Source organism: Pleurodeles waltl, chromosome 1_2 (assembly GCF_031143425.1).
Source record: "Pleurodeles waltl isolate 20211129_DDA chromosome 1_2, aPleWal1.hap1.20221129, whole genome shotgun sequence".
Lineage (NCBI taxonomy): Eukaryota > Metazoa > Chordata > Amphibia > Caudata > Salamandridae > Pleurodeles > Pleurodeles waltl.
In genome coordinates, this window is record NC_090437.1 from 1,332,912,205 (window position 1) to 1,332,939,169 (window position 26,965).

Below are 26,965 nucleotides of genomic sequence, written 5' to 3' on the forward strand. Positions count from 1 at the left end.
CTACGTCATCCCCATGTTTTCTCTCACCCTGTCCTCCCACGCTCTGTTTTTTAGTCGCAGGCTTCTCCCTCACATCCTGCACTCTCTGTGCTGTCTTCTCTGCATTATATAATTGTCTCCGCCCTGTGCCACGACGCGTCCCCTTCCATCCTGCACTTTCATAGTCCGCTTTCCTATCACTTACGCTCTCCCATCGCATTTCCAGTTGTCTGGCCAAAGTCAGACCTATTGGCTTTGGCAAGGCCTGTTCATGTTTCAAACATCTAATTAGTATTATTTTGAGGTGACTGACAATGACATGACTGACAATGACAACACGAGTGTTGACCCCCCGCGATGATATCAGTTACATTTACAGCACAGATGATGCCGACTACTTTTAACCCATGAAAGGCCAGTGTCTGAGCACCACTGAACTCCTTTCGAACAGAATGTAAAATATAAAAAAAAATCTGTTTTTTCACCACCAAGAGTGAATATTTTAGTTTGAACTAAAAGTTTGCTATGAACGCCTGTCCCAAAGCAGCAGCCGCTGCCAGCCCTCTCTGCGGTTCAAGCCTCGCTCTGTCATTGGGTGAGAGGTCCGGCGACGGGGCGGGGTTTCACAAGCAGGGATCCGATTGGCCGGGCAACCCTGAGAGCTGCTCGGGGCGGGAAGATGGCCGTCGCTGTGGCGCGAGAAGAAGGAGGCGGAACCGAGCAGCGAAGGTACCTGTCAGTGTCGGCGCGAGAGAAGGAGTGGCAAATACACAGACCACTCAGAGACTCGCGTTGTGGCCTGTGCGCGTGAAGGGGTGGCAGGCCCGGGCTAATACAGAGCAGGGAAGCATTGTGGGGGATGTAGTTCAGTCACGCTGAACTCGAGCCGCCAGGGCCTGCTGATGGAACTACCCATCCCATGAGGTCAGTCTGCTCTCCTATTGTAGACTGATCCCGGCTACTTCCCGGGGGTCTCCTGGGAGTTGTAGTCCCTTGTCAAATACTCCAAAACAGACGTGAGCGCTGCGAAGCCCATCGTTGGGGACTTGTCCTTCTTGTGGGTGACAAAGCGCTGCGAGGCCCGAGTGATAAAAAGAGACCGCATTCCCCGACTCCTTCTAGCGTTACCCCCAGGGCAGCCCACATGATCGTAGTTCCACCACCAGCTTGAAGCGTAAGTTTGACGATAAGTACACAACTCCTTAAGCTATATCATTACCAAAATTGTCTTTCGAGGCGGGTGGGTAACTGTAAATCATTACTAATGCCCCGCACCGGCTCTGTTCTTGGGTTGTCATTCCGAACTCTGCGTCTAGCGCTTCGAGCGGCGCCTAGAGCCGCTGCCGTGGATCGACGAGGCGCCCCGGGGAGGATAGTTCGAGGCTCCGTCCGCGCCCCCGGCCTGGGCCTGTTGTGTACTTCCTGGGTCCGCTGCCGTCCTCATCCCGTGGATGAGACGCACGTGTACCGCGGGGGGGGGGGGGGGGGGGGGGGGTATCCGTGGCATGTGTCATGTTCACACGAGCTTCATGCCTGTGGCAGGTCTGCTGTCTGGGAGGGCTGGCCTGTTCGGGTAATGCGCAGAGCAGGGATACATTAGAGCAGTGGTTCCCAACCTTTTGACTTCTGAGGACCCCCCACTTTATCATTACTGGGACCTGAGGACCCCCCACTTTATCATTACTGGGACCTGAGGACCCCCCACTTTATCATTACTGGAACCAGGGGACCCCCGCTGAATCCTTACTGGAACCCGGGGACCCCCCACTTTATCATTACTGGAACCCGGGGACCCCCGCTGAATCATTACTGGAACCCGGGGACCCCCGCTGAATCATTACTGGAACCCGGGGACCCCCGCTGAATCCTTACTGGAACCCGGGGACCCCCCACTTTATCATTACTGGAACCCGGGGACCCCCGCTGAATCCTTACTGGAACCCGGGGACCCCCGCTGAATCATTACTGGAACCCGGGGACCCCCGCTGAATCCTTACTGGAACCAGGGGACCCCCCACTTTATCATTACTGGAACCCGGGGACCCCCGCTCAATCCTTACTGGAACCCGGGGACCCCCGCTGAATCCTTACTGGAACCAGGGGACCCCCGCTGAATCATTACTGGAACCCGGGGACCCCCGCTGAATCATTACTTGAACCCGGGGACCCCCGCTGAATCCTTACTGGAACCAGGGGACCCCCGCTGAATCATTACTGGAACCCGGGGACCCCCGCTGAATCATTACTGGAACCCGGGGACCCCTGCTGAATCCTTACTGGAACCCGGGGACCCCCCGCTGAATCCTTACTGGAACCCGGGGACCCCCCACTTTATCATTACTGGAACCCGGGGACCCCCGCTGAATCCTTACTGGAACCCGGGGACCCCCGCTGAATCCTTACTGGAACCAGGGGACCCCCGCTGAATCATTACTGGAACCCGGGACCCCCCGCTGAATCCTTACTGGAACCCGGGGACCCCCGCTGAATCCTTACTGGAACCCGGGGACCCCGCTGAATCATTACTGGAACCCGGGGACCCCCGCTGAATCATTACTGGAACCTGAATCATTATTGTAATCCAGGGACGCCCCCACTGATTCATTACTGAAAGCCAGAGACCCCGACTTAAACATTGTCGATGTTTTGAGCCGCAAAACAATACACACAAATTACAGAAACAAGGACTCATCAAACACATACACAAATGAAAACACATTTTATTTAATTTCCAAATAAAAAATAACAATAAGAGGTTTGTAGTTTTTCTAAATTCAATTGAAGCCACGCATCGTCTATACTATAAGCTGCTTAATGCACCGGCACGGCTCCCACAAATCGATCTGAGGATACTCATTTAATTTTTAGCCTCCAATTTCAAATTACTTGACGTTTATAGTACATTTTAAAATTTCCACTGTACATTTAGTCACTTTATTTATATACCCTTTATTAATCTGTTAATACTAGTTAATTTTCTAAGCATTAATGGACCCCCAAATGAGGCTTCGTTGACCCCCCAGGGGTCCCCAGACCACAGGTTGGGAACCACTCCACTAGAGGAAGTGTGGAACCTACCCACAGAGGGCTTTGTTACTGCACAAATGTATGTTAAAATATAAAAAGGGGAAATTTTAACTGGTTGATTGTTTTTAGTGGATGAATAGGTATCTACTTAGTTGCCATCAGTAGGTGCATTCTGGTATTTGTAGTTTCACTTTTAACATTGTTCGTATGTTTTTAAAAGGTCTTGCATGTAAAGTGCGCTGGGTAGAAAGGACCAAACATAGGGTTTCATGCATGAACTGGGACCACTCGTCAGCTTTGGATCTGTGTAATTTTCGGAGTAGGCTGTTGGTGACATGGCCAATGGGAAAGCTGGGATGTGAGAGAGAAACCCACCCCCCCATCCTCCCGCTTGCATCATCAGCCACTCGCCTTCCTGCTGATAGCCATGGTGTGACCATAATCCATGGGGGTGTTGGTGTCCACCATCAGCTGCATGTCACAGGGGTCTGACTTCCAGACAGTTCTCTCTCTTCAGCCACTGAATGCTGGGACTTCACAGCTTTAAAGTGACCTAGATTCCTGCATGTGATCGACCAGACTATGATTTTTTTCCTGTGCTTTCTAGTACTGTGTAATTTATTTATTAGGGTACAAGCAGGACTGCCAATACTAGGAAAACATTGACTGAGTGACCTAGTCGCGTGAGAACTGCAAGTCCCAGCATGCTTAGACCTGTTGGCTGAAAAAAGTTTCTGAGACTCACTTTCACGACAGTGGGTCTTTAATGTTTACAGGGGCACAGTCAACTACTCTCTCAAGAAAAGCGCTGAATATATTTTCACAGATTGAAAAGCACCATCAGTTTAAAGTGAATATTTCTATGTTTTTCAGGTTGAATTGTGTTTGAATCCAGATTCGTTTCAGTCTAATATATTTTTCCACTGAAAACTACTATAGAGAAGTTATGGTACGGAATCAAAACCTAAAAGCCTCTTAAATTCTCTACGCATGGTCTGCTACACAAACCATAAATCGCAATAAACTGCTTATGACCACACATGATGTCGCAGAATCCATTTGATCTGACATCATTGACATTACCGGTGATATATATATATTACCTTTTCATTGACATGGGTATATTAGAGTTTGTATGTATATATAAATAAATTATTATTCTGTTGTGTTAAATCCAGTTGTTTATTAGTCTTACATTTTGCAAATTGTCAAACAGCCATTTACGGGTGAGTTGTGATTTTCTTGGCAATGACACAAATTATTGTGTCAGTAGGGAACCTCAACCAGTGAATTTAAAGAGTCTTTAGGTTTTGATCGTGAACCATAGTGTCACAGTGATTTCATGTTATTTTAGGATTTTTAGATTGCAACAAATACTCCAAGGCGCTTCCTGGCACTATGGAGCTAGCATTCCTCAAGAGATCAGGGATAAGATTACCTAACAAACATTGGCAGTCCCAATAGCTCTAGCTTTAAAGGATTGTTGTGTGGTAGTTACAAGTAGAAAGCATGGGAATTGGTATGCATTTGTGTGGAAGCAAAGAACTGTAGAATAATACTGGTGTACGTTAAAAGGTGGGGTGACTGCTGCACTGTCAAGCCAGACCTCAACACGCTGTAGGTTAATTGCTGCCGTCTTCCCATCTGTGCTGCTGCCAGAGAATAACAGCATAAATTATCTAGATCTCTTAGACACTTTAAATCAATCAGTCAAGGAATTTGTAAAGCGCACTACTCACCCGTGAGGGTCTCAAGGTGCTGGGGGGGGAGGTCCGCTGCTACTGCTCGACAGACACTTCAGTAACATTACTGTGTCGTGTGTCTGCCCCTGAAAGTTCAAGCTCAGGCAGCTGGATAAATAAACAGAATGATCACACCTGTGTGGTTAGCAAACACTTTTTTTTTGTGGACGCACATAGTGCAGTAGTTATCAAAACATGTACTCCTGGCTCCCAATGTGGGCGGAGCCAAAGCCCCTCTCCAGTGATGATCACATAGTTGTCTGGTGACCGCTGCCGTGTCAAGCCAGACCATCAAAGGACAGGTTTAGGGTTTTTCCTAAAGGTGGTCAAATTATTGACTGAACAAATGGAAATGGAGAGAGTGCAGATATTTGGCAGCTAGGTTGGAGAATGAGGGGCTGTAAAAATGGTGGCATTTAAAAGAAGGGGCGCACACCACTCTGGACAAAGAAGAATGTAAAGGTTTGGGAAGGATGTTGAAGGCGACATTTGGATTGTAAGTAGACGGGCTCTTTCTTGTTAATGGCTCTGTTGACCAGATAGGGCGGTTTGAAGATAGAAAGTTGTTTGACCGAGAGCCTGTGAATATCTGAGTTTTGACGTAACCTTGGTGGTAGGGGGGCGATTAGGTATCAGTCTGGCTGCACCATTTTGCACCACCTGGAGGCAGAACATCAGATAGCTTGGAACACCGAGTTAAATATGATTACTGCAGTCAAGTCTGTGTGTAATAATAGCATGAGCTACTTACGGGATGATTCAGGGAGCATTGGAAGAGTCTAAGCATTGTGAGGAGAGCAACATATCACAGGGACTTGGTTTATCTGTCTGGAAATGCAGAGGTGTTGATCCATCATGAAGCCTGGGTGTTTTGCTGACTCGCAGGCACGGGCATGGGTCCTAGTTCTGAAGGCCACCACTGAATGGGGTGATTTTCCCACAGTTAATATAGCAGTTGTGCCACAATTCAGTGTGAGATGACTTGGGTTCATCCAACTTCTCCAGATGAGATTGCTATAAAGTCCAGCGTAGATGAAATCCAGTGATTAAAGTGCTGCGCTGATGAGGCTAGGTCGCGGGAAGTTTTGGGCGGTTCATTGGAAAGGGCTCTGGTAAAGTAATCACCAGTAATTTTAGACCAGGCTCTATTTGAGATAGAATGTGTGGGGCTGATTACATTTCTGGAACTAGGTTTACAAGGAATAGAAAATGGTATTGCATGGTGATCAGTCCATTTTAGAAGGATTGCAAAGTGCAATAGTGTTAAAATTGGTGAATTTTGGGTCCAACTGTTTGATCTACCTGATCTGTAACTTTATTTTACCTGTGGGTTTGTCTGTGAACATGTGAGTTTTTTTAAAATGTGCCTTTATGCATGTCCTGCAGCGTGGGCCTAGGACTCTGCTTGGAGACAGGCCACACGCGCCCAGCAACCCATAGCTGCGGCAGCAGTGTGTGTGTGTGTATATATGTATATGTGTGTGTGTATGTGTATATATATATATATTTTTTTTTTAATTCTCAAATTTGTTTAAACTCCTTATTTCAAGCTTACCAAATAGTTGTGTGTGCTGTATGAGTTTTTTTTTTTTTTTTTTTTAAATTGTACTTTACAGACTTAACAGGAGTGTTGCGCTCAGTGGTGGCACCTACCATGTGCATTCTTTTTTCAGGGATGTTCGTGAAAATTAAGTATTCAGAAAACTCACAAGTTCTACAAAATAGTGCCTATTTCCGAAGACAGATTCTGTATTTTACACTTCTGGGTGGGAATTTTGCCGTCCTTGAAATGCTTTTTTCTCTCCTTTTGAGCATTCTTTTTCCATACTATTGGTACCTATATTCCCCTTTGGTGGCCCGGAACTGGTCATCGTCTTTTCCCTATGATTTTTTTTTTTTTCATAGCACAAGACTAACAAGATTGGACAAAATTGTGAATTACAAGATGACAGAAAAAATTCAACCCCTTCATCAGCTCACCGTTCATGAACAACTCAAATGTGTTTGTTATAATTCACAAGCTTATAGCTTACAAATGCAATAATATAAGGCAGTGGTGGGGAAGTTGGATGGGGGGTGAAGGGGGGCAGAGGAACCAAGGCTACTGGCCGGGGCTTGAGAAGCGAGTGGGAGCTGTTGTAAAGACAGCGCGGGGAGTTATGAAGTAACTTCATCTTTTTTTACTAATCTTACAAGGGCCAAGACTTCTTTCCTCCAGAGCCTCCTCTGTGCAGCCGGGGGAATGTCAGAAGCACACAGGATCCTTACATCACTAAATTGTATTCTAGGCCCATTACAATTGCATGCACAAAATACCAAAACAGGATTTGAAGTATAAACACAACAAGAGTGTTCAGAAAGAGATGGCATGGACTCACATGTAGTGCCCAATCACAAGTGCTACTCGGAAAGAAAAATAGTTCCACAAAGTCAGTAGTATAAGGATGCCATCAGCCAGACTAAAGTGAGGAGGAAACATAAATGCACCAGGTGCCGCTCAAACACAAGAACATGAAGGGAAGCCAGTGAATCAGGAGAAGGAATTGGAAATAGACTCAATGCCATCCATCATGTGCAAGAGGCAGACCCATAACCCACTCTAAATATATGTTAAAGTTTTGGTTAGAATGCTGTTAGCAACAGACAGCTAAGACAGGGAACACTGTAGAAAAATTGAATTCCTTACATGTATGCACTGCTTCTAAGAGGTGCCAACTCGCATGTTATACTGTCTATCCCACAGAATTGGGTATTGTTCACGTTGTTTTTAGGGTCGAGTGTGCAAAGCGCTCTGTCCTTGGTGTAATCTCTCTATGAGCTTTTAACCACACCCATATCACGTCCATCAGTTGGATTGGTTCGTGGGCTTGCCTTTTAAAATTTGCTTTATTTAATTAGTTAAAGGCATGCACATGTCATGCCTTTCCTGGTGTTTAGCCCCCCTCGCGCGCACCGGCCAACTACTGAAAACATACGAGTCTCGATGTTTTCCCTATGGTTTCTGGACTAATTTTGCTTTTTATTTCCTACGCAGTGCAATCTCGCTGGGCAGTAGTCGAGCTTTTTGCATGACATCGACACTGTTACATGGATAATTGCACTTTTGCTGGTTACATGGATAATTGGCGGTTACATTGATGATTGGAATTTTTTCAGATACGTTTCGCTGCAAGCGAACTTCAGTTTCCTTTTGTGTGTCTGCTTCACGCTCATGGCGGCCGTTGGTTCGCTTATGTGAAACTGTTTTACTTTTCAGTTTAGGTGGCAAGAAAAGTCCAGTTAGGAGTTTAAAACGCTAATAGCTCTAACGTGAGCAAACGCGAGACCCATTGCATTGCAAATGCTTCTTTCCTTTGTATTTGGTACTTGTACTTTTATAACTATAATGAAAAAAGAATCTTTAAGTATCAGAACACAAAGAAAAGGCACAGAGCAAGAGTTAAGCACTGTGCCTTTCCTGCGGCCAGCTCCTGTGCCCAGCCCACAGAGCACAGGACAGGGAGCAGGGACTGTGCCCACATCTCCACTGGTGAGCAGCCCCTGCAGTGGATCGTCTTTCAGATCCCTAACCCCTGTGTCCTGGGATCAGGCACTCTTTATTGTATCTGCCTTAGCCAGTTTTACCCCCATAGTGTGAAACTTGTGGATTATAATGGATTTTTGAGGCAATCATAACATGGCGCTAAAATACTGCAACTAAAATGGCGGCTCATGGAATTGCGAGCACACACCAGTTTCTATGTGTTTTTTTTTCTCAGTGTGCAACATAGTTTTCCACAGCTCTAGGCACTACTCGGCAGTCTCCAGGGTTCGGTCACCTCTGAGGGTATCCCCGATATGTCTGTGGAAATTAAAATTTCCACAGCCATATGGGTACAAAACTCAATTGGCATCAATTCCAAGTTTCATGATGGCTGGAAACAAAAAGGTAGCCTCTTTCCCGCCAATCTATCTGTCAAAAAAAAATAAAAAATGTGATTGACATGAGTTGTGGGTCATGACTGAAATTAAATGACAAAAGTATTAACCATATGAACCCACCCAGCAACTATTTTAAAAGGCTTCTATGTCAAAAACTATTGAACACAATTGCATCAGAGCAAAATGTACCATAACCGCATATGCATATTTGTATGCAGAAGCCGGCAAAGGGTCAAAAGTTACATTGAAATCAAAAAGGCCCTTTAAATGGAAAGCACAAATGAACCATAACTGGTGGCTTGTATTCACCTTTATTGCACCCTGCGTTTGGCCTCGCGCTCTGCGGCATGAGACCATGCAATCACTGTTTGTAGGTTCTGTGTCTGATATGATATTTCCTTGCATTACATTAGTGAATGCCTGTATACTTCTTTTTTCAAGTCTGGACAAGAGAGGGATATGCCAGTCTGAGCTGTCCAAGTGAGGGGATTATTTGTCGTAGAGGAGAAAGAAACTCTGTCCTGGTGAGGTTGGTTCGATCCCACACACCCCAGGGTCATGGGGATCAGAGGCCAAAGTGCAGCCGGATGTTGCCTGCCTGTTTTGATTTTATGTTTAACTTATTTTGTAAGTTATATTGAGGGCTTTATTGAATGACATTCTGATGCTGAGGTTAAGTATGTGTGGAGCATTGTGGGCTCTAATCCTATTTTCGAATACTGAAATGTGTCTTCATGCCTGTTTAACCATTTGCATCAAATGACCTTGAGAAAAACATCATGGTTGCAGCTCCACCTAATTCTTGTCCCGCGGTCTCAGATTAATTACTAATCCTCGTCAGATGTCAATCCATGGGATGGGGAATGGAGAGAGTGACGACGTATTACACCATCGTGCTGCGTAAGATGTGAGTGATCTAGCTTTGGTTTCTACTGAGGCTTCCAAAGGGCCTCCGAAGGTCAGCCAGCTATAAAGATGTACTCGCTTTGCCGCTGTATCAGTCATAGATCCTGTGATAACGCAGTGTTGGAGGAGATTTATAAACCAGGTATATATTAACTAGTGGATGATTACATGCAATGAGGTGAGTCTTGGAACAGCTTTGGGAATGGACCACGTAAATTCCTACAGTATGGTAACCATCAAGGGTGGCAAGGGGATTTTGGGCGCTCTCCCCAGAGACTCCTTTACGTACGAAAACAGAGGTCACAATACTAGGGCTGGGGCAGGCATTAAAATATCTGGCCAATCTTTATATAGTGCAGAGAGCCGACAAGTTAAGAGGAAGACTGAGAGTTCGACATCAATGGACAAAAGCAATCAGGAACCATTAGCAAATATAGAATGGGGAAAGGCATATGGAAAGTGACCGAGCATCGCCAGATTAAAATGAGTGCAAAATAGCACCCCTCTAAAGCGAAGTAAAATGTACCACAATAAATAAAGCCTGTAGCCAAGGTGAGGGGAAGCAGGTAGCAACCTCAGACATATGATGTGGTCCTCTGAGATCACAGGTAATTAAGGGATGACTAAGCTGAATCCCATCGAAGGGGACTATGGCGCAGTTGACCTTCGAGCACCGCCTGCTTGGAATACTTTCTAGACCCAAATGCAGTAAAGTGGGATATACATTTGCACCCCTGGGATCGCTAATGGCAATACGCTTTAGAGCTATACGTTAAATCCTCCCCCGAGGCTTGAAAAGCGATGAATGCAGACAAGACCTCACAGAATGAGCTCTAGGAGAAGTGACTCATTACAACCTATGAAAGTACAAGATCTATTTTAGAAAATGGGAATGATTAGAAAATTGACAGAGCCCTTGACCGCCATGAAAACAGGACTAATCATATGCATTCACAGAAGGGAATGCGACTGATAGAAGTGGGGAGGAGGAGAACCAGGATAGGAGAGCCGGTTATTAATCACAGAGTAGAGTGAAAAATAAAGCGGAGCACCAACGAATAGGGAGTGATTCGCAGTCTGCTCTTGGCGGGATGGTGCAAGCGACACACCTGTAAAATGTGTTTCAATATGGCTGCCTGACTAGCACTTCACTCTGAAGGCTCTTGAAGTGATTTTTATATTCTAGGGCGACAACACCGGGAATCGAGATTCGGACATCATCATATAGCCATGTTTCTTTGGTAAAGAAGGAACCAAAGATAGTCTTTCCTTGCACACTGTGAACCCAAGGCTAGACAGACATTTTGTGGGCAGGAGAGGTCACCTGCTAGCTGGAAAGGCAGGTAGTGCTTGGTTCATGTATTTGGTGAAACTTGTAAAGCCCTCGGTGACTGTAATCCAAGAGCAGCACAGAGTGAAACCGTGGGCGATGCATAGACGATGTGTCTGGGATGTGGGGATGTCAGAGCACATGCTAGTGCCTTATTTCCATGACATGTAGACCACAGGTTCCGGTTTATTTAAGCTATTATTTATCTTTTCTTGCCTTTGTGTTAACAGCTGTCAGTGTTTGTGGACATGGAGTTCCCAGAATCCCTCTTCCCCAGTTTCTATACTGTTGGTCCATGCAGTAGAGACGCGTCCTGCGGTCCCCCGTTGGCCGGATGGGGAGAGTACAGCAAGGTTCAGATGGTCAGCACCAGTGCAGCAAAGGTAAGCAGGAAATCTGTCAACTGACTCAAAACTATGTACAGTGGGACCCGCCTCCGCTTCAGGGTGTCCGCGAGTGGCAAATGCATAAGTTCAAAGAAGCACCTTTTAGTTATGCACATTCTACACTTTATTAGACCTCACTTGGAAGGATGCCTAGAAAAGAAGAATTTACCTCCAAATCAGCTTTATTCCTAATATTTGTCTGCAGGAATAATCCAGTGCTGGGATTTACAGTTAACAGAAGATTGCAGTGAGTAAAGGACTCTAAGGCCTAAGTAGGAGATTTTAATGCTGGTTGGTAATAGCATGAGTTGAGTGTTTGACAACGGATGTAAAATCTTTATTTCTAGAACATCTAGTAGTATCTTGACTGATAGTCATAAACAATGCACTATTTCCATCTATTTTGGGGAATCCCAGAACTCTTACAACATATAAAACTAAGGTAATGTGTAAAATCATCATGGCAGTGTGAAACCGCACAGTTAATGTTGACAGATGTACCTAACAGGGAGCTGCTGACCAGACTTCCTACATGAAGCCAATGATAGTCATTTTGTGTTATGATTGCCAACATATTATTGTAACTGTGACCTACTATGTGAAAATCCAATAAATAAAGTATTTTAAAAAGTGATGTAAAATAGTTTTATACCAAACTACCTAATTCTCCATGCATTTCAAATGGTTTCTGTTCCAAATAAAATAATAAACTACATTGCAGCATAACTCTCTGACATTGTTGCCTAGAAAAAAGCAGGGAAAGGTGTAAAAATGAAGGAAAATTCAGCCATTGCAGCTACTTTTTTTCAGGTACAACCTAACGTATAGAACTTTGCAACTTTTAAGACACAGTTAGCCCCAGTTCTAACAATGCCCACCCTTTGTGTGTGTTTTCTCCCCAGTGTCTACAAATACAATACTCCAGTCTATTATATGTATTCACATCATTTGAGAAATATTAGAATTGTCCATTTTCTGGGGGACCTGGGCCTGTGAGAATGTAAGCATTTGTTAGTAAATCATGTGCATGGGGACCTCACTGGCCTGTGTACGCATAAGCGTGTTTCCGTGTGGGGGGGGAGCAGATTGAAGTCCATCTTCTATTTCACGGCGACTTGTCGTCTTCTTGTTGCTTTCACTTGTGATTTTCACAAGTATTGTCTTCCAAACCATTAATCAAGTTGCTAGTTCACGTCTAAGTTGTTGTGCCATGAGTACACTGCTCTTCCCCCTTCTCCCACTTGTAGCATAGTGGTGTATTTCTCCTTTTTTAATCCATAGCGCAGCAATGTTAATCATCTATTGCCTCTCTGCTCTCACTTGTCAAAGTGCTTTGTCAGGTCCAGTTTTGTTGCTGATCCTCATTCTTTTTACTGGTTGTATAGTTTTGTGATGCATAACTGCCAGTTGTTCTTCACATTTTCTTCTGGCTGCAGGATCCGTGAAGAAGTGCACCTCTTTCCTGTCGATCACTTTTTTTTTTTGCTGGGAACATCGTGAAGATATATTTCAAGTTTAGTGCACTTCAAATTTGTTTAATTTCCAGAAATGTGTTTTTTGCTGTAGTGCAACAGAAATATTGGTTAAGCTATTTGTACCAGGCAGTTCCTATCTCTTTGATTAAGAATGCAGTCAACCACTGGGCATGGTCACTTGGTCTCTCAAGAGCGGGTGAAACTCTGTACACTCTGTCAACTGCAAAGAATTTTGAAAGAGTATCTAGAACTGTGGTGTTGATGAACCTCTCATCAAGGAATAATTCTATACTTGGCCCTTATTTGTTTTCAGGTAGCCCAACAATCTTCATATTATTCCTTCTGTAGTGCTCCTCTGCAACATCCACTCTATGCTCCTAAATATTTCTTCCACTCCATCAGGTCTTCTACGTGCTTTTGCAGCTCTTTAACAGAGGGTGAGACCAACACCAGCATTGAATTGTTCTCCACCATTCTGTTGAATATGTTGTGTTGATTTGTCTTTGCCAAATAAAGGATATCTTTTAGCTTTTCTTGGTTCCCATCTTGACCTCCCTTAACCCCTGGGACTATTCTGACATATTTCATTTTATGGGATTAGTTCTGCCCATGTTTCAGTCAGTATAGTGTGTACCTATTTTGGTGACGGTGGTTCAGCTTGTGATCTTGGCAAGATCTTACATATGGTTGAACTTTTTAATTTCAGAGAGGCATGTCAATTTTGCACCTTTTAACTGTTGTTTTTTAAAAATCTTGGTTCATTCCCATGTGGGTTGAGGCAAAAGTTTCCACAATGCGCAGTGGGTTCAACCTCCTTCTAATTATATTATGCATTTGTGGATTGGAAAGATAAATGCAAGAAATATGGCTGTCTGCTCAGCCTCACAGTGAATCACCACTTATTGTGTTTGTGTTGGGTTTCTCACTATTTCATTTTTGTCTCTTTGTGAATATGTTGGTGAGTAACCCTCTGTCTTTCTTGCCGTCTTGTAGCAGTGTGCTTTGGTTGGGCCTTGCTTTTGTTTTTGGCCGCTCGCCATGTAGAGGTGCTCCTATCAGCAACAGGGCAGGGTCTTCCCCCTGAATTTTCACAACCTACAACTACATGTGTGGCAATTGAGCAGTACTAATTGAGTGGTTACGATCTGCCTATGGAGGTTGTGGATCTCATCCTGATAGGTAGGAGCTGGCTGGAGCTTCTGGCGTGGTGTGAAGCCCATCAACTTAACCCTCCCAAGGCAAAGCTAGCTAATATTTTGTTGTGGGTTTTATCTCTTGCCCAGCAAGGTCTTGCAGTAGGCACTGTTAAGGGTAACTTGATGGGCCTTTCTATGTTTGCCTAATCAACCTTCATTATGTACCTCACCAGTTGTGAAATGTTTTTAATAGGGTTTCCTCTTGCACCCGTTATTATCCCTCAATGGGTCCTTAACTTGGTCCTAACTTAGTTAAGGTGCATGCCCTCTTAGCTTTTCCACGGTTGCTGACTATGATTGCTAAGTCTTAAGACAGTATTCCTTATCGCCGTTCATTCTGCGTGCTGTATCATTGAGTGGCAGGCGCTCTCAGGGCACACCTCCCTCTGCACTCTGTCACTATCACTCCTCGTCTGAGGGCACAGTGGAGTTTTAGAATCAGTTCTGTTAGTATTGGAAATATTTAGGAATCACTAATTTCCGCCTACAACCAAACGCCAGCAAAGAACACAACAAGAAAAGTTAAAAACACAGAATCTAATCCCCCAACCATGCCATAAATAAATCATAAAAAATATACTATGGTAGGTCCTAAGAGTAAGCTGGGTATCCTGAAATTGTCAGGTCTTCTAACAGTAGCGCAACCCTTGGGTCACATGGTTTATTACCAGCTGCATAGGTGGCTTCACTCCCGGAGAGGTCAGTCACAGGACTTCAAGGCATATGGGGCATGTTAGTTTTTAAAAATTGTTTGAAAGGCACGACAAGCATGGGACCCATAGTTTCTCAATGTTCTCATCGCTCCGCTCAAGGGTGGTGAACTTCTACATTGACATTGTGTGCCAGAGTCTGTGTAGGCAGGATCTCTGCTGCTCTATTGTCCACACCCAACAGCAATAAGATAGTTTGCTTGGTTGCGCCCACAAGGCCAAGGAGCTTGGCCTTCCTCTCAGAGAAAGCAAAGCATAAATCTGTCTATTCAGTAGTCCCCGGACTATGTCCCAAACCTCTGCAGCTTTGGGTAGTGTTGGTCTGAAAGTGGTCCTGGGTTTCCGCACCCCCTCTAATGCTCTTGGAGTTTGGAATGGTCCCATGTGCTAACTCTGACTGGTGTGTAATGCCAATGAAGCCAGATCGTTGTCAGTGTTTCCGTATCCACAGTGCTGAGGGGAGGTGGTGCTGGTTCTCCTGGGGGTGTTACCCTACCCTGAATTGGGCAGAGTGTGACCTATCTTACCCTCCCACCACTTCTCACCAGGGTTCCTTTCACCCTCCTGGTCCGATTCCACCACGATTTCTATATGTCAAACAGGATGTGTTTATCATCCTTTTTGGTAAAGATCCATCTTCCAAATTATGAAATTTTTCTACTTGGTTTTTAATATTGTATTGGGTGACCCGGTGTTGAATCCTAAGGCACAGAGAGTGCACGTTTTCAGTGAGACCATATTCAGATTGAATCTGTTCGAACAGTTAGAGATCCAGGTGGTCTTAAAAGTCACTTATTCTCTCACGCATTCTGTTACAACCTACTTCTGGTCATCTAGCATATGTACCGCTGGTTATTAGAGTATTGGAAAGCTGGGAGCTCCATTGGAGACAATGGAGTGCTCTGGGCTTCTAATGGCTGGTAAAAGCCTGGAGCATCAACATTCCAATGTTCGTAGTTCAACCCCCTTGGGCTCCGTGAGGCTTTGGTTCATTAATTAGGACATTCCTCCCCGTGGGGCAGAATGTTCTAATAGCCTTATAGCTCTCCGCAGCGCGCTATACCAGCCATTAAAGGCCTCTTTCCTTGTTACAGGCCCTAGCCGTCAGCTTTGGCATTTAACACTGGAGCAGTCTTTTAATGGCTGGTATAGCCCTCTATGGAGGGATATGAGGCTTTAGTTCAGAGATGAAGTTAGGATTGTTAATGAGTGACGTAATGGGGGAAGGAATAGTCATCAGCCTTCCCTTGATGGCTAGCCAATTTATCAGAAGCTTCCAATGTAGGTTTGAGAACTGGGGCAGTGTACAGCCACCATTCTCTACACTTCCCAGGGTAGCCAGGTGATCTTCCAGATCTGAATGTCTGCTATTGGTGTGTCAGTAACGTCCCATTATTTCTCAGATTCAGGGCAGTTCCAATACAGGATGTGTCTGAGCTGGACCGCTAGACAGATTCAGGACTCCCAGAACCACCCCTCTGGGTGCATGTACATAGTGAGTCTTGCCACTCTTGGGTCTCTGTGTCCTATGAAAATGACTACCTTACCTAGAATCCTATTCTTGGTGCAGGCTCTTGTAGGAAAGAACCATCTTGCCTGGCATGTTACCCCCATTTTTACATGTGTGTAAGTTTGTTTTTGCACGTCTCACTGGGATCCTGCTAGCCAGGACCCCAGTGCTCACAGTTTGTGGCCTGAATGTGTGTACCTGTGTAGTGACTAACTGTGTCACTGAGGCTCTGGTAACCAGAACCTCAGTGCTTATGCTCTCTTTGTCTTTAAATTTGTCACTATAGGTTAGTGACCTCTTTTACCAATTTCAATTGGCACACTGGAACACCCTTATAATTCCCTAGTGTATGGTACCTAGGTATCCAGGATATTGGGATTCCAGGAGATCCCTATGGGCTGCAGCATTTCTTTTGCCACCCATAGGGAGCTCAGACAATTCTTACACAGGCCTGCCACTGCAGCCTGAGTGAAATAACGTCCACATTATTTCACAGCCATTTTTCACTGCACATAAGTAACTTATAAGTCACCTATATGTCTAACCCTCACTTGGTGAAGGTTAAGTGCCAAGTTACTAAGTGTGAGGGCACTCTTGCACTAGCAAAGGTGCCCCCACATAGTTCAGGGCAATTTCCCTGGACTTTGTTAGTGCGGGGACACCATTTCACACATGCACTACATATAGGTCAATACCTATATGTAGCTTCACCATGGTAACGCCGAATATGGCCATGTAACATGTCTGAGATCATGGAATTGTCCCCCATGCCAAATCTGGTATTGGGGTGCCACCATGGACCCCGGGTACTGCCAAACCAGCTCACTGGGGTTTTCTATACAGGTACCGCTGCTGCCGCCCCACAGACAGGGTTCTGCCCTCCTGGTGTCTGGGCAGCCCGGTCCCAGGAAGGCAGAACAAAGGATTTTCTCTGAGAGAAGGGTGTTACACCCTCTCCCTTTGGAAATGGGTGTTAAAGGCTGTCGAGGGGTAGCCTCTCCCAGCCTCTGGAAATGCTTTGAAGGGCACAGATGGTGCCCTCCTTGCATAAGCCAGTCTACACCGGTTTAGGGAACCCCCAGTCCCTGCTCTGGCGCAAAACAGGACAAAGGAAAGGGGAGTGACCACTCCCCCCAGAGCTCCTCCAGTGTGTCCCAGACCTCTGCCATCTTAGATCCAGAGGTGTGAGGGCACAATGGAGACCTCTGAGTGGCCAGTGCCGGCAGGTGACGTCAGAGACCCCTCCTGATAGGTGCTTTCCTCACTAGGTGGCCAATCCTCCTCTGAGGATTATTTTGGGTCTCTCCTGTGTGCTTCTCTTCAGATAACGAATGCAAGAGCTCACCAGAGTTCCTCTGCACCTCTCTCTCTTCGACTTCTGCCAAGGATCGACTGCTGACTGCTCCAGGACACCTGCAAAACTGCAACAAAGTAGCAAGAAGACTACCAGCGACATTGTAGTGCTTAATCCTGCCGGCTTTCTTGACTAATTCCTGGTGGTGCATGATTTGGGGGCTGCCTGCCTTCATCCTGCACTGAAAGCCACGAAGAAATCTCCTGTGGGTTGACGGAATCTTCCCCCTGCTCCAGCAGGCACCAAACTTCAGCGTCACTGGTACTCTGGGACCCCTCTCATCCTGACGAGCGTGGCCCCTGGAACACAGGTGGTGGACCCAAGTGACCCAGACTGTCCAGTGGTCCAACTGTCCAAATTTGGAGGAGTTAAATTCTTGCCTCCCCTCTCCAGACAATAATCCTGTGCACCACGTGAACTGCAGCTACTAGGGCTTCTGTGCACATTTCCAAGGAATCCTTTGTTCATAGCCAAGCCTAGGTCCCCAGCACTCTGTCCTGCGATGCTCAGCCCCCGGAGTTGACCTCTGGCTTAGTGGGACCCTCTTGCAGCGTTGAGACGACCGCAGTGTGCAGACTTCTTGAGCCCGTGTTCAAGTACTTCTGCGGGCGCTACCTTCTTGTGCTTGGGCTCAGGGCCCCCTCCGTCTTCTCTCCCAAGTGGCGACATCCTGGTCCTTCCTGGGCCCGGGCAGCACCCTTTTTCTTCACCTGTGACTCTTGCAGCTAGCAAGGCTTGTTTGCGGTCCTTTGCCAAAGAAACAACTCTGCATCCTCCAGCACTCCGTGGGACATCTTCTGCACAAAGGAAAAGTTCCTAGCACTTTTCGTTGTTGCAGAATCTTCAGCTTCTTCCATCCGGTGGCAGCCATTTTGCACATTCATGCGGGGTTTAGTGGGCCCCTGCCCCCCCTTTGACACTTTACCGACTCTTGGACTTGGTCCCCTTCCTTTGCAGGTCTTCAGGTCCAGGAATCCGTCTTCAGTGCTTTGCAGTCTGTTGTGGTCTTTTCAAAATCCTCTATCACAAGTTTTAGTGGGTTTCTGGGGAAATAGTAGTACTTTACTCCTACTTTCCATGGTCTTGAGGTGGAGTATCTTGGGCAACCTTAGGGCCAGATGTAGCAAAGGTTTTTACCCATTCTGTGTCTATGGGAAAAAGTGTTCGTACATATGGCCCTTAGTGTTTTCTTACACTCCAAGCGACCCTCTACACACTACACTAGCCTAGGGGTCCATTCATGGTCCGCATTCCACTTTCTTAGTATATGGTTTGTGTTGCTCCTAGGCCTATTGCATCGTATTCTACAGTGTTGGCACTACTTTCTGTTTTACGTACTTGATTTTAGTTTGTGTGAATATTTTGTATATTTTGTGTATTTTACTTACCTCCTAAAGGAGTATATCCTCTGAGATATTTTTGGCACATTGTCACTAAAGAAAGTACCTTTATTTTTAGTAACTCTGAGTATTGTGTTTTCTTATGATATTGTGCTATATGATATAAGTGGTATAGTAGGAGCTTTGCATGTCTCCTAGTTCAGCCTAAGCTGCTTTGCCATAGCTACCTTCTATCAGCCTAAGCTGCTAGAAACACCTCTATTCTACTAATAAGGGATAACTGGACCTGGCACAGGGTGTAAGTACCACAAGGTACCTACTATAAGCCAGGCCAGCTACAGCTCTCTCACTTCAGCCTTTCTGGGGGAGGCGCTTTAAAAAATCCCGGCTGAGGGACCTTATTCTATTGGAATATAGAGCTACGAAAACTGCATCTCGCAGCAATAATGTAGTGACAAGGTTAGGGTGAAGCTATTACACCAATGACAAACACATTGCAAACGCCAGTTGATTAAGCTTATAACAATTAAATTTACCAATGCTCGTTTTTTATCTGTTGGTGGCAGCTATACTTTATGCAGATTGTTAGTCTTTACAGTGTCTACTACCCCCTCGTGTTTGGTCGCAGCTTGAAAAAACCTCACAAATAAAGAAAACAGTATTGTTTAGTTAAAAAGTATTGTCAACTTTTAAAGAGACCCATGCTTTCCTTTTCCCTTCCATGGTGCAGGACCAGTTCCAGTTTATACCACTTTATGAGAAGACTGGCAGGGGGTGGGAGCCTGCGGAGCCCGCTGCTGTCCCTTTCTTACCACCTAACACGGGTGAGTCCTGTAGGTGTTTGTAGTGCTCACTGAGATCCTGCCTCAGCCTCCTCTATCCCTCTTGCTTCTAAGATGCGTTGGGGTTGTTCATTTACAGGGGCCAGGATCCCATCTGTGACTCAAGAGGGCTTTCTGTACCAGGGACGCCTCCGAAAGGATTCCTGGAAGACCAAAGAGAATGAACTGCTAGACTTTAGTAATCAGGTAAGTGCTTGACAAAGCTTTGTGTTCATGAGTGTCTGCTAAAGCCCTGCAGGAGTAAGCTCTAGGTGATGAGCGTGTGCTACAGCCCTGTAGGACTAAGCTCTATGTAATGAGTGTGTCCTAAAGCCCTGTAGGAGTAAGGTCTAGGTGATGAGCGTGCTAAAGCCCTGCAGGAGTAAGCTCTAGGTGATGAGCGTGTGCTACAGCCCTGTAGGACTAAGCTCTATGTAATGAGTGTGTCCTAAAGGCTTGTAGGAGTAAGCTCTAGGAGATGTGTGTGCTACAGCCCTGTAGAAGTAAGCTCTCAGCGATCTGTGTGTGCTAAAGCCCTGTAGGAGTAAGCTCTAGGTGACGAGTGTGAGCTAAAGCCCTGTAGGAGTGAGCGGTAGTTGACGAGTGTTTTGCTAAACTCCTGTAAGAGTAAGCTTTAGGTGATGTGTGTGTGCTAAAGCCCTGTAGGAGTAAGCTCTAGGTGATGAGTGTGCTACAGCCCTGTAGGAGTAAGCTCTCCATGATGAGCGTGTGCTACTGCCCCGTAGGAGTACGCTCTCGGTATCCAGTTTGTACACAGACTCTTGTAATCATTCCAAGGTTTTATTCCAAGAGTTTCATTTTGTTGGACAGTTATTACGTCCATTCCTAGCGCTTCATGACTGGTGATGCAGCGCTATGGAATGTGGTAGATATTTCATGTTTCAACAGCTTACATTGCTCTAAAGTGCCCAACGCCAGTGACATTTGCAATCACCATGTCTGTAGTGTCTATTTGCAGAACATGGCCCTTAGTAGTGTTCAGACCCCTGAAAAACGTCCCCGTTCCTCCCCAGAGGGGTTACCACTCTGCGCACCCCCTGCAGACTGATGCGTAAGAATCTTGGGGTCCTGTTTGTAAAGTGGCCATCACTTTCCAGGGTTTCTATTCTAGATTTAGCACATTGGAAGTATTGGCAATGTGTTGTGTTCCAATTCTTGGAGTCTGATTTGATACATTTGGTTGGCATTTGAGGTGTGATATTGCTCTGCCACAGGTCTCTCTGCCCCTCCTGTGCTGAGGGGTTCACCCAGTCTCGGCTCCTCCTGGCTTTGGTGCAGTGCTCCAGCACCCAAAGGGACAGAAGGCAGAATCTGACTCTGCGTCCGGGTGTCTGCTTGGCCCCGTTGGACCAGCTTGATGGGGGTGTCAACTATAGTTGGTGTCTGTTTATTTTTAGGCATCTGACGTCCATGGGTACTGATGGTCCAGTTGGTTCTGGTCTTCCATACAATCTGTCTCACTGACGTCTCAAGTGCATTTTACAACCAGTTCACGTAGTAGAGACTCGCAGGTGGTCCTAGGTTTCTGGGTGCAAGATCACCTGCGACAGACATAACACAAGTGTGTTTTTAGCGCCCCACTTGTTTTTGCCCCCAGGCTTGCATGAAGTCTGAGATTCCTGCACTGGGTTTAACTTTCTAGCAGTGTGCCATAGTACATGCAGATTAATTAAACTGTGCCAAAGCTATTAACATGTGAAAAACTATTTTCCGCCCACCCCTTGAGTGACCCACACAAATTTTGCAGCAATCCTCAGGAGAAAAAAGTGCTGTTCTCGTCCTACGAATCCGAGCCATCTTTCACGCTTGTAAGCATCCATTTTAGGTCCTGGGTTCCACACCAATGGTGTGCCTGACGCATGCGTTTCAGGCACTGTTTGCAAAAAAAAAAAGCACAAGGAAAGTCAAACACACAAGGCCTGATTATGACCTTCGCGGATGGGATACTCCATCACAAACATGACGGATAACTCGTCCGCCGTATTACAAGTTTAATTTTATCCTATGGAACTTGTAAAACCGCGGGCGGGATATCTGTCACCTTTGTGACAGAGTATCCCATCCGCCAAGGTTGTAATTGTTGTAATTGGCAAATTTCAGTGGATTTGCATCCAGTGCAACATAACTCACTTATGAAACATAACTCACTTTTTAACAGTTTTTTTCAGTAAAAAGAAATATGTGAAAAGAAAGAGTTATACGCGAGGAAGGTAGTAAGATTTTTAAATTCAGTTAAAAAAAACATAGAAATTCACTCAAAAGCACTACTGCTTAAAAACAAAAAACACTGAAATGTGCTCGTTATATCTAACCAACATAAGTATAACTTGCACATCCATAGATTTCAGATGTCATTAGTGATGTAAAATGTGAAGTAATAAGCACTGCATCACAACATGGCAAGATATACATATGTGTAACGCCAACCCCCATGAGTAGCCAACTGGTCACAATCCTCCACCCCTTCCTCCCCACCCCAGTCCCACATTTTCTTTTTTAAACTTTTTTGGTCTCACGGGCGTCCTGCACACTAGGGAAACCACACTGGGTCCCACGCTAGTCGCGCAAGACCATGACTCCATCAAAAAAGTGGTTTTATTTTATTTTTGGACTCTGGGATGTACCGTTGTGGACTCCCAACCCCCACAAGGAATTTTTATATGTTTTCTAAAATGATTACAAGACTCAGGGACGTGGTCCCAAAGTCTTGAAATGAGGGCTGCATCTTTTTTCTTCATGTTGCGGCCGCCAGTCAGGCCGCTCCGTCCAGCGGCAGTCCCCCAGGACCAGCTTACAAGAACACATACTTTTACGTTTTGTTCCTGTGGGACTCCCACTGGAGTCCTGCAGCAACAGACATCTATACATTTTGAGTCTTAACTTAGCTAAAATAGCTCAACAGAATTATATCAAGTCGCAAAAAGCATGCTTTCTGGATAAATATCTAGCTTTCTGCCAAATTTGTTGTAATTCTGTTCAGTCTTTTTATCTGTATCGCTGTTCAGTTTCCCTTTAGAGATTGGCTGGGGTAAAAGTGTTTTGGGGCACCTCCCTTTTTCTCTGCCCCTGCTTGATGGATCACCCTGAAACATTCTAGTAAGTAGCCGAAGAGGATGATTCATTTATTTTTTACAGTGCCAGAGTTACTAGCAAACCAAAGAACGCTCTTCTTGCGGAAACTCTGATTTATGTGAAACTACACAGCGGCTACTGCCACTAGATAACACTAACATGCACACGCACACACACACACACCTTTTTATTTTACTTTTTTAATACAAAGAAATGGTTCACAAGCTAGTGGGACCTGAAGTTGTCACCTCTCGTAATGGTTCGCCTCAAGTAGTGGGCCTGGTGTAGTCATTTGATGGTTTAGTTCCTACGGGTAGGGGTTGCGCCTCCGTCCTGAGCCTAGGATCAGTTTCATGGCATATAAGGTGGATATAATTTATCTTCCAGAAGGATCTCCATTAACCCTCAAAGTTTTACGAGGGGACAAGAATCACCGTTTCACGTGCTCTTGGAGCTAGCAAAAACCGGTCTATCTATCCTGCTTCTGACCATCCTCCCTGGACCAGGAAATCTTCTTCTATTAAAGGTACAGAGGTCTAGGCGTCAATGATAATGTTTATTCTGCGGTTTAAAAAAAAATCACTTTAATGAATCATACCTGCCTCCAAGAACACACAACTAAAATTATAATTCAGAGAAATTAGAATTAACTTTGCAGGTAAGTAGAACGCCTCACTGTCCTAGAAAATCATCTTCTCAGGGTCTGCCGAGACATGATTGTAAAAACCGAGGCATCCCTTCTCTCAGAGACAAGTAATTACAGATCATGTTTTGAGGTCTGGTTTGGTATAATTTGTTGGCTGAGTGTTAGTCGGTGGCTTTGGAATGCTTATGCATGTCTTTTATGGTTTATCCCTCTCAAGCTGGCCAATTTCTACTGTGACCACCCTGATACCGCATTCGCCTCCATAGCAAAGCTGCTGGAACAGAATTTTTACTTTGGAAAGAAGCGACTGGATGTAAGTGTCCGTTGGTTCGATGGGTAAAAAGGATATTACACACAGCATGAGTAACACCCCTCAGTTTGTTGCTTGTTTTTGTTCCTCTTTTTATTTTTCCCCTTTCAACTGCTAATAACAGAAATATTTATTTTATAAACCCGGGATAGAATGTTTCTCATCAAATCTCTAATAGGTTTTAATTGTAGCCAATGGGAGTATTCTTTATTTGAACATCAATCCAGGCTCCTAAACCATTTATTTATCCAAGTAATGCTAATATTGTAAATGCAAAGCCATAATGCAAGCTTTGACCGAGTGTTAATACTGAGTGATAGATGTCCTATATCTGCCATGGCTGTATCGTCTTCATGTTGGCTAAGCGTAGATGCCTCTACCCCATGTATTCATCGGATGTTGCTTTAGATGCCCGTTTTCTGTTTTGGTCTCAATCATTGTTAATTAAATGTGCCACGCAGCCTGGTGACCTCTATTCCATGCCGCCCTTTTCTCATCCAGGCCATCTCTATATTTTATGTAGTGAGTAGTATGCATAACATACATGGCAACGGAGGGTCAGAACTGTTTGTGAGTTATGTCCTTGCGGACAAAAGGCACTGGAGGTTCCAGCTCAGTGAATTGTATTTAATGTCATGTAGTCAACATTGTAATGCAGCGCATGTGGCTACAGCACACACTAAGTTTCACAGCTGGCTCAAGGTATTTTTTACTCTAATCAAGAGTCTTATGAATAAAAACTGTAAGCATTAGCAAAACATATTACGTAAAATACTTGGAAGGCAAAAATCAGAATTTTCACTGGATTAGCACCTTGAGACCCTAGCGGGTGAGTAGCGTGCTCTACAAATGATTGATTGGATTACAGTTTCATAATAAATGATGTGGCCCTCTTCCACCTCTTTGTGCCAAAACACCTAGGTTAGTAGACCCAGGCACCAGTGGTATCAGGCAGGCTGCACTCAAGTATTTTCCATTAGTTAGAGGTACTCTGTGCACTCTTTATTGAGACACCCCCTTGTCCACTGGAAAATGAGGGCATTCATTCTTTGGTTGCTGCATTTACCACCCCCCCCCCCCACACCAAAGCTTTTTCCTATTCTGAGATCCAGGTCTTCAAACGGGCTCATAAGCGCTGAAAGGACCACAGCTCAGAACCTATTTCCAATTCTTTGAAACCTAAGAGTAGATCTCCAAGCTCATTCTCTTGTGGGTCTTGGACGTGGCATTGTGTGGATGAATTGCGGGATTCAATGCAACCCTGATATAGGGAGCCCAAGGGGCTTCTCTAGTTTTAATGACCACCACACTGACGTGTCATGCGCGTACACATCTGGTCTCTGCCTTCCCCAGCAGCCGACCGAGCCTGGAGTCTCTCAGAGGCACACAGGTCTACTCCAGTCCTCCTATCGTGTACTGTCACTTTTCCTACTCTTTGTGATCACCTCCCACCCAATGAGTGTCATCCACTCAAACTCTTACTCTCCCTGCGCATCACAAGTTGTAATTGTGTAAAGCCTTCCTGTTCCAACCATACCTACTTATGTATCCATCCGTGCGTGTGAAATACATGGTCCTGGTTTCTTACTCTAGAAGGTGGAGGGGGGGTTTGCAGCAGTTGGTCAGTGAGATTTATATTGGCAAGAGAAATCTAGACACAACCAGAGTAGGCGAGCTGTAAATCTGTACATCCTGGATTTGTAAAGTGCACAATTCACCCGTGAGGGTCTCAAGGCATTGAATTGTAGGCACGGAGAGATGAAGTGATGTTGCCCAGAATCACAGGATGTTGAGCCGACAGCGAGACTTGAACCTGGTTCACCAGGTCCCAAGGTCGGCAGCTCAGGCCGTTACGTCACACCCTCTCCCAGGCAGGCTGATTCTGGGCAGAGCAGAGCTCTGCAGCGTAGAAGGTACCAGTCTGGCCTTTCCATGCACTGGTTGCCAAATGCTGGGCTGTATGTTTGTTCCATCCCAGGATCCAGAAGAGGGTCTCTAAGGATGAGACACTGTCTCAAGGCTAACAGAACCTGCATGGAGTTTTACACCCACTTAAAGGACCACTACTATGTAACTTAGGGCCTGATTTACAACTTGGTGGATGGGTTACTACGTCATAACGGTGACGGATATCCTGTCTGCCGAAATCTAAATCCCATAGGACATAATGGGTATAGATTTTGGCGAACAGGTTATCAGTCACCATTCTGACGGAGTAACCCATCCGCCGAGTTGTAAGCCAGGCCCTTAGTCAGTCTGGCCCCGGAGGGTACTGTTTACACAACACATATGCCACATTTACACAACACACAATCAGGTGAAGGACCACTAGTTATTGGGCACTTAGTAGCTTTTTCATGAAGCGTTTCAATAGCATCCTCTCTCTGGGTGCATAGTAAAAAGGCAGTTAGGTCAGACTACTCTACCACCGGTGCCAGTCCACCCTTAGCCGCCCTCTCTGTGGGTGTTGTCACCCACTTCAGCTGTCCAGCTGACCCAGCGGAGACTAGACGCCTGCTGGTGGAGCTTCACAGACGACTTGGAATGAGTCTGCCAGTAAAAAGGCGCACAAGTGGGGACCTTCGCCTTTGTAATGCTTGGCTCTTGTTGGTGAATGTCTTTCTTGCTGTAGGAGAAACAACGTACGGATACTGTCCCAGCTGGGCGGCTGCTGAAGGCCTTGGATGGATTCCCGCAACGTAGGTGAGTGACCCTTATCTTCTCATGTTATAGATTACCTTTTTAATAAGAATCCTACACGCAGCCTATTTCTTCCAGGCACAAAATAAACCTATCCTGTCTTTGGTCACGAAGACTGGTGTGGATTTTACTCTGAATTTGTTTGTGTTTTCTATTAAGGTAGGCACATGTGTTAATCATTTTATATAGGAACAGTCTTCCACTCTTAAACAGAGGATCTTCTTGGAGGTAGCATTCTCAGACAGCTTTTTCCTTCTACCTCCTGTTGTCACAGCTGTTCCAGTGTGCATGCTATTCCTCTAGTAGGTTGGAAGAAGGGAGGTGGGCTTCAGTGTACTCTTCTGAGCAGGACTGACATGCGCATTGCTGAAACCTGCAGACAGTCTGTTCTTGTCTCAGTGTCAGTGGTGGCTGGTGACATTTCAAAGTGCTGGGGTGTCATCACCGCCCCAAATGATGTCGAGTGAGCAAAGTGTGTGAGGCCAAGTCGTTTACTGAGGGTTCTCCCCACAGGAATAT

At 45.5% G+C, this 26,965-nt stretch overlaps 1 protein-coding gene across 3 annotated transcripts in view; it reads left to right on the forward strand.

Annotated features, from left to right (window-relative positions):
- The first annotated feature begins 657 nt into the window (after positions 1–657).
- TAF1C (TATA-box binding protein associated factor, RNA polymerase I subunit C) overlaps positions 658–26,965 on the forward strand; it is an 80,862-nt gene continuing 54,554 nt past the window's right edge. The window contains exons 1-6 of one of the 3 annotated variants that reach the window (XM_069205672.1): positions 658–708; positions 11,136–11,288; positions 19,607–19,700; positions 19,798–19,904; positions 23,654–23,749; positions 26,379–26,449. In XM_069205672.1, coding sequence (XP_069061773.1) covers positions 11,154–11,288; positions 19,607–19,700; positions 19,798–19,904; positions 23,654–23,749; positions 26,379–26,449 — 503 coding nt within the window. In that variant the 5' untranslated portion in view covers positions 658–708; positions 11,136–11,153. Of the gene's footprint in view, positions 709–804; positions 904–949; positions 1,154–11,135; positions 11,289–19,606; positions 19,701–19,797; positions 19,905–23,653; positions 23,750–26,378; positions 26,450–26,965 lie in introns of those variants that run through there. The other 2 variants (XM_069205673.1, XM_069205671.1) reach the window with 2 other exon arrangements.